This window comes from Colius striatus, chromosome W, assembly GCF_028858725.1.
Source record: "Colius striatus isolate bColStr4 chromosome W, bColStr4.1.hap1, whole genome shotgun sequence".
NCBI lineage: Eukaryota > Metazoa > Chordata > Aves > Coliiformes > Coliidae > Colius > Colius striatus.
Genome location: NC_084789.1, coordinates 16,541,470 through 16,553,835, shown reverse-complemented (window position 1 = coordinate 16,553,835; position 12,366 = coordinate 16,541,470). Strand labels below are relative to the sequence as shown.

At 48.5% G+C, this 12,366-nt stretch overlaps 1 protein-coding gene across 6 annotated transcripts in view; it reads right to left on the bottom strand.

The window, feature by feature from the left end:
- Window positions 1-3,282: 3,282 nt before the first annotated feature.
- Window positions 3,283-12,366, bottom strand: part of LOC104552654 (serine/threonine-protein kinase tousled-like 2) — a 46,989-nt gene continuing 37,905 nt past the window's right edge. For all 6 annotated transcript variants that reach the window (XM_062016656.1, XM_062016660.1, XM_062016661.1 and 3 more), the window contains 5 exons: window positions 11,811-11,980; window positions 10,152-10,290; window positions 8,974-9,085; window positions 6,923-7,030; window positions 3,283-6,007 (listed from right to left, as the gene is read on the bottom strand). In XM_062016656.1, the coding sequence (XP_061872640.1) occupies window positions 5,834-6,007; window positions 6,923-7,030; window positions 8,974-9,085; window positions 10,152-10,290; window positions 11,811-11,980 (703 nt within the window). In that variant the 3' untranslated portion in view covers window positions 3,283-5,833. The remainder of the gene's footprint in view (window positions 6,008-6,922; window positions 7,031-8,973; window positions 9,086-10,151; window positions 10,291-11,810; window positions 11,981-12,366) is intronic.

Genomic DNA, 12,366 nt, shown 5'->3' with positions numbered 1-12,366 from the left:
TCTCTATCTCCTCCCCCCTCAGCGGCTCAGGGGGGCAGGGAATGGGGGATGTGGTCAGTCTCTCACAGATGGGCTCTGCTGCTTCTCTCTGCTCAGATGAGGACGACTCCTAACATTCTTCCCCTGCTCCAGCACGGGGTTCCTCCCCCGGAACACAGTCCTTAACAAACTTCTCTGGTGTGGGTTGTTCCCAGCAGCTGCAGCTTCTGCCGATACAGGGTCCCTCACACGGGACACAGTCCTTGGTGAATATCTCTGGTATGGATTCTTTGCCACGGTTGCAGTTTCTGCAGTTGCAGGGTCCCTCTCTCAGGACAAGGCCTCTTCTGGGCCTAAGTTTAATGAGCTGCTTTGTCGTGGGTTCCTCCCCACAGTTACAGCACTGGATATTGGGTCCCTTCCTCGGGACATGGCCTGCTCCGGCCATAGTGATAAAGGGCCCCTCCTTCGGGACACGACCTCTTCCGGCCATGGTCACTGTCCCTGGCTTGGGGCCTTTAATGAAGTGAATCACTGCCCCTGGTCTGGGGCCAGCTTTAGCAAAATGAGTCTCTGCCCCTGATAGGGGCTCATTATCAAAATGAGTCTCTACCGCCAATGCGGGGTCTTTAAAGAAATGCAAATAAATCTCAGCTTCACCAGTTCTCTCCATAGAATGCAGGGGAGTCTCTGCTCCAGCACACCTCCTCCTCTCTTTCATCACTGACCTTGGAGTCCGCATGGTTGTTTCTCTCACTGTTCCTACTCCTTGCACCACCACCAGCCAGAAGAAGAAAAGGGGCAGAAGAAGGAAGGAGAAAGAAGCCTCCCCTTCCGGCTTCTTAAAAAGTGATCGTGGAGGTGTCTAATTGGCTCAGCCCCAGAAGTGGGTCTGGCTCAGAGCTGGGGAGAGATGCGAGCAACTTCTTACAGGAGCCATCTTTACAGCCCCTTCCCCATTACCAGAAAAGGCTGTCATGTCAAACCATGACAACACCCAGCAGCCAGCTGGTGTTTGGAAACAAAGAGCAGTAGAAAGACTGAGCTGCAGCCCAGGAATCACAGAATGGTGGGGGTTGGAAGGGACTTCTAAAGATTATCTAATCCAACCTCCAGGGCTGGGGTGAAGCCACCAAGATGCTCAGGGGACTGGAACATCTGTGTGAGGAGGAAAATCTGAAGGACCCGGGGCTGTTTAGTCTGGAGCAGAGGAGACTGAGGGGGGGAATCTCAATGACACTTAAAAGTACCTAAAAGGGTGAGTGTCAGAGGCTGGGGCTAGTGTTTGTTGTGTGGTGGCCTGTGACAGAGCAAGGGGTAAGGGGCACAGGCTGGCACACAGGCAGTGCCCCTGACACAGGAGGAGAAACTACTTTGGTGCTGAGGTGAGGGACCCTGGCCCAGGCTGCCCAGGGAGGGTGTGGAGGCTCCTTCTCAGGAGGTTTCCAAACCCACCTGGACACGTTCCTGTGCCCCCTGAGCCAGGGGAACCTGCTTTAGCAGGGGGTTGGGCTGGAGGAGCTCTGCAGGACCCTTCCAACCCAACCATTTATGCTTCTATGAAATGAAAAAGGATCTTGACAGCTGATGACACTGAGTCTGCTCACCCCTGTGCACTAAGAACGGTGGAGCACCAGTTCCCAGGCCCAGCTCCTCTGCAGGCATGTCCCAGCCTCTGTGCAGGGCATCCCCTGTGCCCTCAGAGCCTGGCTCCTCTGAAGGAAGAGCTGCTGGGGATGAGTGTTTTGCTGCCAACCTGACATCAGCCACCCTGCACTTGAAGTTCAAGTCAGCCTTGGGCTGCGCTCCAGTGAAACCCAACACCAGCAGCCACTTGGCTCCTTCCCACACCTGCAAGTGATTAGTTCACAGCCCCCTGTACCAGTTCTGCCCATCCCACACAGATTTGGGCAGGGGGAGGTGGTGATGGCATTTCAATAGCTCATGCACAAGTTATCCCATGGTGCTGGCCAGGCCTGGGGATCAGGTAGCCAGGTTGTGCTTGGTGGGAGGGAAAAGGGGCTCCCACGTTAACCATTACCAGTCACACCATGCAATGAGCTTCTCTTCTGCCAACTGGGCCAATCCCAGTTTATTTTGTGACCTGGAAAAGTTTCAACATGAGCTTTGCTACTGCTGCCAGTGTCTCCCTGGGGGGTGCTGACAGAGGATGTTCTTTTCCGGGTGCTATTGAGTCTGGCTTGAGCAGCTTTAACTCAACCTTCCCCACTCCCAGCACGGAGAGATTTACAGCACATGGAAGCAGGACCAGGCACAGCTCTGATCCACACCCAACCCAGTGATGCCTTTTCTACCAAATGCCAATGAATCTTTGCACCTAGACCCTGAATTTCTCTGCATCACAGAACTAGAGGATGGCAGGAGTTGGAAGGTCCCTGCAGAGATCATCTCGTCCAAATCCTCTGCTAAAGCATGTTCCCCTCGCTCAGGGGGCACAGGAATGTGTCCAGGTGGGGTTGGAAACCTCCTGAGGTGCCTCCACACCCTCCCTGGGCATCTTGTGCCAGGGCTCCCTCACCTCAGCACCAAAGGACTTTCTCCTCATGTTCCACTGGAACTTTTTGTGTTCCAGCTTGTGTCCATCACCCTTTATCCTGTCATTGGCCACTACACAACAAACACTGACCCAATCCTCTGGACACCCACCCTTTAGGTAACTTATAAGTGTCAATGAGCTCCCCTCTCAGCCTTCTCCAAGCTGAACAGCCCCAGCTCCCACAGCCTTTCCTCATAAGACACACAATTTTCTATTGGATATGATTTTTTTAAAGCTGCCAAGTCTCAGCTGAAGTGGAATTAATGGCACCAAGTTTCTCATCACTGCTCAACGTGGTTATTGTGGGTGACAGAGCTCTCTGGTTACCTGAGGACCAGGGAGCAAGTGGCTGGTTGTTGCCATGAGCTCTTGGCACGGAAAATCACCACCAATTGTCATGCACAGACACAAAATAGGTGGGTTTATATATAAACAGCTTCTAAAGGCAGTTAGTGCTTTAATGGAAAGGAGAAAAACCCACCTTGGCTGTGTATCTTAATAGTCCAGAACAAGATCAATGTCAGTAATGAAGATGTGGTGACTGACAGTGACTTCTCCCCTCTGCTGCATACAGCTCCCTGCTCTGAGCTGTTGAATGCAACTTTCCTCCATCCTTCCTCCTATTCTCCTGTATCCCCCCCTTTAGCTGCAGTCACTGCAAGAGAGCTCATGCCCACAGTAGGAAAAGCAAAAGGGTTAAAAAGAGTCAAGCAAATGAGTTTCTTAAAACTTATTTTAATATCCATATCTCATCTGTTGGGTAGAGCCAAAACAGTTTGGCCTGGTTCGAGTTACAAATTCTTCATACACTCTTTCTTGAAGTAAATGAACAGTGTGGCAAGAGGGTCTGGTATTGGAAGTGAAACCCATATTAACAAGGAAAGCATCCCAGCCAGAATTCTACCAAGGGTTTTTTTCTTCAACTGCTTTATCAGCCCCAGGTAAGGTTTGTCCCCAGGCCCCTGGATGGGTGTCACACAGCAGGTAATCAGTGCATCTGACATAAAACTAAGCACACCCACAGAGATAGCACAGACTGGATGGCCAAGAAACAATGGGACTGGGATAAAAAAAACCCTTCTAGAATTCTCCTTGATGTGAAACAGACACCAAAACCCATGAATTTCAGCAAAATGGGGTGAAGCATCAACCCTGATTTCACCTGAGAGAGGCTGAATTGGACATCAGAGCAACAGCTCAACACTTAACTGATGGAAAAGGCTAAGAAATGATGGCTGAGGATTTAAAGATACAGTTATTCCTTTGCTCTGTTTCAGAGTTTAGAGACCACCTTAATGCAGCTGCCAGTGAATCCATCCAATTAAAAGCCCAAGAGTCGCTACAAAAAATAGCAATAAAAGCCCCAAATCAACACAGTAGAGTTCTCCACTTGCCAGGTCCATTGCTTCATTTCAACAGGCTTCTCACTTTTCCAGTTAACTTCAAGTTCCTGATCAGGATTTCAACAGAATATTTGCAGATGATGGTTTAAAGTAAGGCAGACAAGTGGTAATACTCTCTGAAGGCGTGTGACTGAGAATGGCGCAGCCCTGAGGACACTGGTGGGGTCCTGAGCACCCCAAACAGACGCTGAGCTGTGGGCACAAGCCTGGAGGTACCACACAGAGGGGAACTCACACCATGGTGGTCGGGATAGGGGGTTAAAAAGTGTACACAAGGTCATTTGTGTTTTAAACAGCACCCTGAATTGCAGCAGTGCACCTCTGAGCTCCCTCCCAAGACAAACCTTCAACACTGCATCTTTAAATCTCTCTGGCTCTGAAGTCCTGCCACATGCAAGGAGCACTCCAACCTGGCTGCCACATGTTTAAGTGCTGTGCTTTTCAGTTTTCCTTCAATGGGGAAGGGAGGGGGAAAGAAAAAAGGGGGGTAGAGTGGGGGTTTGTGTTCCACAGGAGGCAAACTCCAGCTGAAAGAGGGGTAAAGAGCCCTCCAGGCAGGTTCCAGAAGGGAGACAAATAAAGGTCAGAGTGCTTACTCCCTTTGAGGACATTAAGTCCTTCCCTCTCATCTGAAATGGGGTGCAGTCATGGTAGGGAGTTAGGAAAAGTCAGCAAGTTGTCAAAGGAAAGTGTTAAAGGAGTGAGGAAGCTTTGCTGCCAGATCACCTGCTTGAGAAGGGCAGACAAGTCCCCCAGCTTGAGATGTCTCTGAACAAGGTGTGCAGAGTAGTGGGTAAGCACAAATCCCACCTGTGGATCAAGGGAGTTGTGCTCTGATCCTTTCCTGTTTGCTGCCTGCCTTTTCAACAGCCAAGAGATGCTGCTCCTGAGAGCAGAGAGCAAAAAAAGAACAGCACTTCCAATAAATAAAGGAGTTGCAACTGTTGTGTGAGAGCTACAGAGCGGCAGCTTGAGAAGCTTGTGGCAGTCAGAGCTGTGCTCCACACGACATCTCCACAGACCTGTGATTCCTGGCCTTCAGGATCCCTCCTGAGAAGCTGAATTGGTTTCAGCAGAGGTTGCCCTAAGGGAGCAGAGAGCTGCACCATCCCCAGAAGGAACCTGCTAATAAGGGTTTCACTTGGGAGACCACAAAACTGTTTTCTTCCAAAACAAAAAGAAGGTTATTTTCTTTTTTAAAAAAGCCTGAAATTAATTAGGGGTGAAACACTAACTCTAGTGCCATCAACAGGCAGGATCAATGCGGTTTTTTTTCCCCTCCAAAGGGCAAAGAGTCATATAACCATCCCCAGCTGAATCTTGGTGCTTGGAGCTTTTCAGGAGATGTTACCTAAACTTTATTAAAAGAACAACAACAACAACAAAAAAGAACAATGTTTAAATATCAACACTGGACTAGCCCAGTCTTTGTTTTGTGTGTCTCTCTCCAAAGTCCACATGGCATCCTGGATTCCCCAAGGCTGCATGTTCAGAAGTTCACAGTACATGGAACCACGTCTTTTTATTTTGTTGGTTTTGGGTATATTATCTTGACTTTCCCTCCTTTAAAATTCACCTTTTTTTTTTTGTGGTCATTTAGTGGTTAAAGCTCAAGCCATTTCCATTTCTCTTTATCCACTTGGCCTGGCCTAGATGACCAAAAGGTTTTCTTGATGAAGATTTGATGTTGTCATGCTCTATGGATGGAAAAAAAAAGCAAGAGAAAAGGGAAACAAACAAACAAAAAAGCACCTGCTGCAGGTTTTTCTTGAGACCTTTGTGGATTCCTCTGTTCCAAAGCTGTTTGCTCAGTCTGGGTTGTTTTTGCTGCTTTCTCCAGCAGTATGGGTGGGGTTTGGTGGTTTGTTTTTCTGTTTTGGCTTATTACTCTGTCTCAGTTTGAAGAGCTGTTATTGGATGATCCAGAGGTTGAGGCAACGGCAGCTCCAGCTGGGCTGCTGGTGGACACTGATTTACGGATGTGAGGCAGCAGGTAGGGGTCACAGGCCAGCTGCTGGACATCTATCCTGTCCTCCTTGCGATAGGCCAGGCAGCGCCTGATGAATGCCTGTGGGCACCCCAGAGGCAAAACACCAGTTAGGAGATGGACACATAGAGGAAACTTTCCTTAACAGATCCCTGAGGGATCAATCTCACAGCCCCAGGGTGGGAATTGTTTGCTCAGTGACCACAGAGACAGCAAGGTCATTCATTTCTCACAGGAGAAAGCGTGGTCAAGCAGGCCCAGGGCAGGGACTGTCCCGTGCTGGGTGCCCTGGGGAGGCTGCAGCTCGAGGGCTGTGTTCAGTGTTGGGCCCCTCAGTCACTGTCAGAGGGACACTGGAGAGTGGCCAGAGCCAAGGAAGGGGGTGGGGAAGGGGCTGGAGCACAAGGGTGCTGGGGAGGGGCTGAGGGAATGGGGGTGTTGAGCCTGGAGAAGAGGAGGCTGAGGGGAGACAGGAGCACTCTCTGAAGCTCCCTGACAAGAGGCTGAGGGGAGGAGGGGCGGCCATCTTTGCTCCCAAGTCACAATCAACAGGGCAAGAGGAAACGGCCTCAAGTTGCCCCAGGGGAGGTTGAGATTGGAGCTGAGGCAGAACTGTTTCCCTGGGAGGGTTGTCAGCCCCTGTGCCAGGCTGCCCAGGGAGCTGGGAGAGTCCCCAGCCCTGGAGGGATCCCAAAGCCATGGAGCTGAGGGCCATGGGGTAGTGCTGGGCTGGGCAGGGTGAGGGCAGAGCTGGGACTACAGGAGCTTCAAGGGCTTTTCCAACCATAATGATTCTGTGATAAAGCACAGACAGAGGCCCAGGCTGCACTCTGCTGAGTCCTCAGCCTCATTACTACAACACAAAGGCACTAGATGCTCTGCAGGAGGCAGGGGTTACACACAGAACTCCTCCAGGTTTTAAGGTAACCGAGAGAACTGCTAGTGACCATCACTGAGGGAACTACACAAGGTGACCAAAGTGACTGCAGGATTTACCTTGGCTTCTGGTGTGACTACTGGCTTTGGAGGGTACTGCACCTCGGTAGCTTTCAGGATTGTGTTCTCCTGCAGAATGTCTTGTTGTGACTGGTTGTGACCAAAGGGCTACCAAAAACAAAAGAATGGGGGAAAAAAAAAAAAAAAAAGCTGTTAATGGCTGGTGACAGGCCTTAAAAAACCTCCCCTGTAATGTGTTTATCATCACTTGTCATCGGCATGTTTCTGGGCAAGCAGCCCAGGAATGCCACAGAGGTGCTGCAGATTCCAGACAGATGAACAGGACACACTGCTCCCACGCTTCAACTGAACAAAAGGATCAAGCTGGAACATGTCTGGGGTGTCTCCAGCTCACATCAGAGGGATCTCCATCTGCTTTCAGATCTCGTAGGTCATCTTCAGCACATGCAGGAGGGCCTTCATCTATCTAAGTGGGATTCATCCACTTCTGGTTCCACCCTTTGACTGACAACACTGAGCAACACAGTGTGTGTGTCAGCCTGGGCTTCACAACACTTGGTTACCAAGGACTTGTGAAAACAAGAGGTGATGGAATCCTTTCCCATCTCCAACTTGATTCTTCTGTTGATGTGAAACAAATTACCTTTTCTCGGGACAAACTTTCCTGAGCCAGACTCTTCCCTTCCAAAAGCCACCCTAAAAACTTTTACAGTGGGTCTTTGTACTTACTATCTTTTTATTCACCCCCTAAAATCCTTGCAGCCATCAAGCAGCATCAGCCTCAGCAAAGACTTAATGCATTGGAGGCATGACAAAACAATGCCAGACCAAGAACCTCAGGTGTCTGGCCCTGAACAATACATTTGTCCTGCCCACTATGGCCTCAGTATTGTCCTGGTTTAGCCAGGAGCAGCTTTTGGCTTGGTAACAGGGGGAGCGGGTTGCAGTGAAGACCCTCCCCCGGCTCCTAGGTTCAGACCCACCTCCGGCCCGGCTGGGCCAATCTGGCGCCTCTGCGATCACTATTTAGGGGACGGGAATTTGAAATGCGAGTCGGGAGGTGGAGAGTGATACAAGATGGAGGCCACCACGCGGACCCTTCAGCCAGAGAGGGAGGAAGGAACGAGAAGCAGTAGACCGGAGACCCTTCTGCAAGCCGTGGCGAGAATACAAGCTGTGCCCCTGAAACCTATGGAGATTCGTGGCAAGACTGAGAGCCACCAACAGCTCCGTGTGGGTGAGCCCGGACGGGCGGGGGACTGTGTGGGGAGATGGCCATGGCCCAGGCCGTGCTGGAGAGCCTGCGCGCCGCAGAGCAGCCCCACACGAGAGGCAGAGAGGAGCTGCAGCCTTTGGAATAAGTGGGCATCGGAGCAGCCCGTGCAAGTCTGCCATGCTTGTGAGTTACCCCACGGACTTGCAGGGAGGACTGGCATGGAGTTCACCCGTCCTGAGGAGGGACAAACGGCAGAAGCTCTCGGAAACCGACTGACTGAACCCCCCACTGCCTGCCCCCCCGAACCGTTCGGGGGGGGGCAAGGTAAAAACACCGGGATCAGGGCTCTGAACCCGGGAAGAGGGGAGGGGTGGCAAGAAGGTGTTCTTAAAAAGGCTGGTTGGACTCTCCATTGATGTATTACTCTGGGTTGTTTCATTTTGGTTATGTTTTGGTTGATTTTGCATTAAATTATTTTCTGTTTTCTTCCCCAAAACCGAGTAGCCTGGTCTGTTTTGTCCTGAACCTTAAGCGGCAATTAAGCCCTCCCTGCCCTCGAGCAATCCTCAGCCTCTTCGGTACTCGAGGCTAATCGTGGCCTTTGTTCCCTGATGGGCCTAAACCACGACAAGTATGAACACATCCAGTGGAAAAAAAGATGTTCTGCAGAAGATTTCTTCTGAAGAAAGGGTCATGTAGAGCAAAACACAACCTAGTGCATCTCCTCACTTCATTAGCATGGCCTCTGCCTTGAAACTGATGGCAAAGAGACAAGGTGGAAGCAACTTTAAAGCCTTCAGAGGAGAAGGAAGCAATGGCTGCCTCCGAGAGGTTTAGGAATCACCATCAAGAAAGGAGTGAAATGTCTTCTTACCTTTCTGCCATAGAGACACTGATAGAAGATGACTCCCACTGACCACACATCGACTTTATTTGAAATCTTTGGAGGTTCTTTCCCAACCACAAAACATTCTGGTGGCAAATACCTGGTGAGAAGGAAGTGACAACAGGTTATGAACAAAATAACCTCATCTCATTTTCTTTAGAAAGGAAAGAAACAGCTTCTGTGATCAGATATTGGCTTGGGAATGGAGTGACCCAGTTTCATTCCTGTGCATCTCTGGGCCAAGATCACCAAATGCATCATCTTTCTGGGAACGGTGATGCCACAGACTCTCCAAACACTCATGCTCTGAGCTAGTCAACATAGGCAGTTTGTTTACAGCAGAGCACATAAAACAAATCTCATCTTCTTTTCTCTTCAGAACTGGTATTTCTTGTTAAAAAGGGTTTCACCAACAATTCCACAATAGAAACACAAAGCTAAAAAGACATGTTGCTAGAAATACATCCCTCCAGATGCCACATCCTCATTAGAGACATTCAACCCTCCTCAAACTACAGCTACAGTTTCATTTCTGAGAACAGAACCAAAACTGTAAAGGTAACAAATGTTCCTATACAACTGCAGCTTGGATCCAAGAGTCACTCAGTGGTACTCACTAAAGGTTTTTGCTCTCATCCACTGGTGATTCAGTGAGGAGAAAGTATTGCTGCAAACATCTTGAAGGTGACACTTCAAGGTGAAGCTCTGGCTATAGACAGAACTGAGATTTACAGCTTTTATAAGAGGTGACTGTGGATTTTCACCTCCTCATTTGAGTGAAATACACTTTCCACCTCCCTGATGTACCTGAGTTTCAGAATAGATATTGGATTTCCCTCATCCTTGCTTAAACTGTCAGACAGCGCCATTGTGGACTGGGAAACAGCAGCCAAGCTCCACTCCAGAGCTTGCTGTCTCAGAAGCATATGAAGTTTTCCACCAAGCCCTTTAAATAAGAGACAGCTTGCAAAGGTATAAAACACTAAACCCAGTGAAAAGCAAAAAGCTGCCAGTCCAAAGGAGTTGTGTGACAGCAAGAGCAGTTTCCAGGGTTTCAAGCCGTCACAGACAATGGCAGCACATACAGAGGTAACACAGAGCCAAAGCTGTTTATAAACTCTTCTTTTTTGATGTGTAACTTGCAAGTGCCCCAGGGTGATGCTTACCAGTAAGTACCAGCCCCCTGAGATGTCAGTTCCATGCCATCAACAGAGTTGTAGCTGTCATCATCCATGATTTTGGAAAGGCCAAAGTCTGTGATTTTTATCTCTCCACATGCAGTACCATTGACTAGAAGGATGTTACCTAGACAGAGGAAAGAAACTATCCCTCAGGATAAAACACATCTAGTAAGGCAAAAAAAAACCCCATGAGAATCAAATTGCATTGAACTCTTGTCACTCTGCACAAGAGGACAAGGAACCTGCAACAGTGAGCTGCAGCAGCCTGGAGTAGATGTCTGAACACTCAATATCCAGAGACAACTCAGCTCCCACCAATTGCTATTATTGATCTGCCCATCTTTGAATGATGCAGTGGCCTGACATGACTTGGAGCCTCCAGATTCTGATCCCTATTAGCTTGATGTTTTGACTCCTCCCAAAGAGTCAGTTGGAAGAGCAGGTCAAAAAGGAGTATTAAGGAGAGAAGTACACATCCACAGTTATGAGTCATTCTGCTCAGAAGTCCTGACTTGCCCTCTCCTCTCAGTAAGTCAAAAAACTCTCCTTCCTGGCAGTGATCCTCAGTGACATTCTAAGCTCAAAAAGGACAATGACTGCTTAGGCAAAAGTCTTTTACAAACCCATCAAGGATCAAGAAATCACATCATCGTTGGGTTTTTTTTCCTTTCCTCCAAGCTTACAATAAAGCAGCAGAATGGTGTGTGATGGCAGTGGATGAATCACAGCTCAGCCAAGTGTAGGCAGAGCTCTGCAGCATGCTCAGACAACAGAACAGCTGAGGGGAGAAAAAACCCAAACAGGGTCCCTAGAACTAGAGCAACAGCACCACCTCCTGTGCAGATTCGTCATGCTGATGCAATAAACCACATCACATAGCAGTTGCACAATGCTGATGAAGTACCACCAGTACAGGGGGACAGGCCAGGGATAACTGTACAAGGAGGTGGCTGAATTTTACTGCACTAAGGGGGAAGAAAAAGGCTCTGTAGGCAACACAAGTCACCCTAAAAGATAGCACTTCCATTTCCCACCCCAACCTCCTGACTCTGTCCAATTAAAGGGAAGAATCTGCAGCAACTCAAGGGAAATGTGCAGCAATGTTTGGAGAGGAGCTTCTACATGGCAGATGCTACTGAATTCAAAGGCAGGCTTGAGCAGTTTGACTCCAAGTCCACAGCTTTGTGAGCTGTCAAGTGATATGAAACAATAAACACTTCCAAAGTTAACTTCAGCCACCAAATTTGCAGCCAGTTAATCAAGGGAAGGAAGAAGAATCCAGAAGAATGAGAACATAAAACCCAGTAATAATCATGGGAACCTTGATGAAGCAATAACAGAAGCTCTCAACAGCAGAATACAGGCACAGAAACCACACACAGACAACTTGGTGCTTCAAGGGCTTCTTCTCAACTTGGTTTGGAATGCTACTTCCTTGTTTGATGTTGCAATTCTAGGAGACGATACCCATTGCACAGCATGTTCTATGCATTTTGGGGGAGGTTTTGATTCCTGTTGCATGTTAAAGTTCTCCCACACTACCCTGTCTCCTCTTTTTTTGCTGTCAGATCAAAACTTCCCCATGTTATTTCTAAAGCCTTTAGTTAAACATCCTGAAACATTTCAGCTAGCAGCACAACATACCTGGTTTAAGGTCATAGTGGATGATGGGAGGTTTGATTTCATTTAGGTATTTTAAAGCATTCACAATCTGCATGATGATGGATCGTGCTTCTTTCTCAGACATTAACTTGTGCTGTTTCAGGTAGAAATCCAGATCATTTCCCTCACAGTATTCTAACACTGTACAAAACCTGAAGGCAAAAAAAACCCCCAGTTGGTGTTGTTATTAAGGCAACCAATAGAAACCAAAAGACTTTGTTAATGTTTGTCTGTAAGGCTCAGTCTATTAAAGAGTCTTCCAATCTATTAACCCCTTTCTAAGCTACCAGGAGCTTGCTTAATTGTACAAAAATGCCCCATTAAGTGTTAAATCCAGAAGCCATATCAGCTGGGGCCAACAAAGGGTAGAACTTACTAGTCAAACATAACATCGCTGCTTTGTGAGCTAATGCCTCTAGAAAAGCAATGTATGTGGAAAATGCCTCAGCTATCTCTGAGGTGCAGTCTCTAACACTGGTGGAAACACTCTCTGGACTCTTCTGGCAAGTTTTAGAGACTAAATATTTTGCAGTGCAGA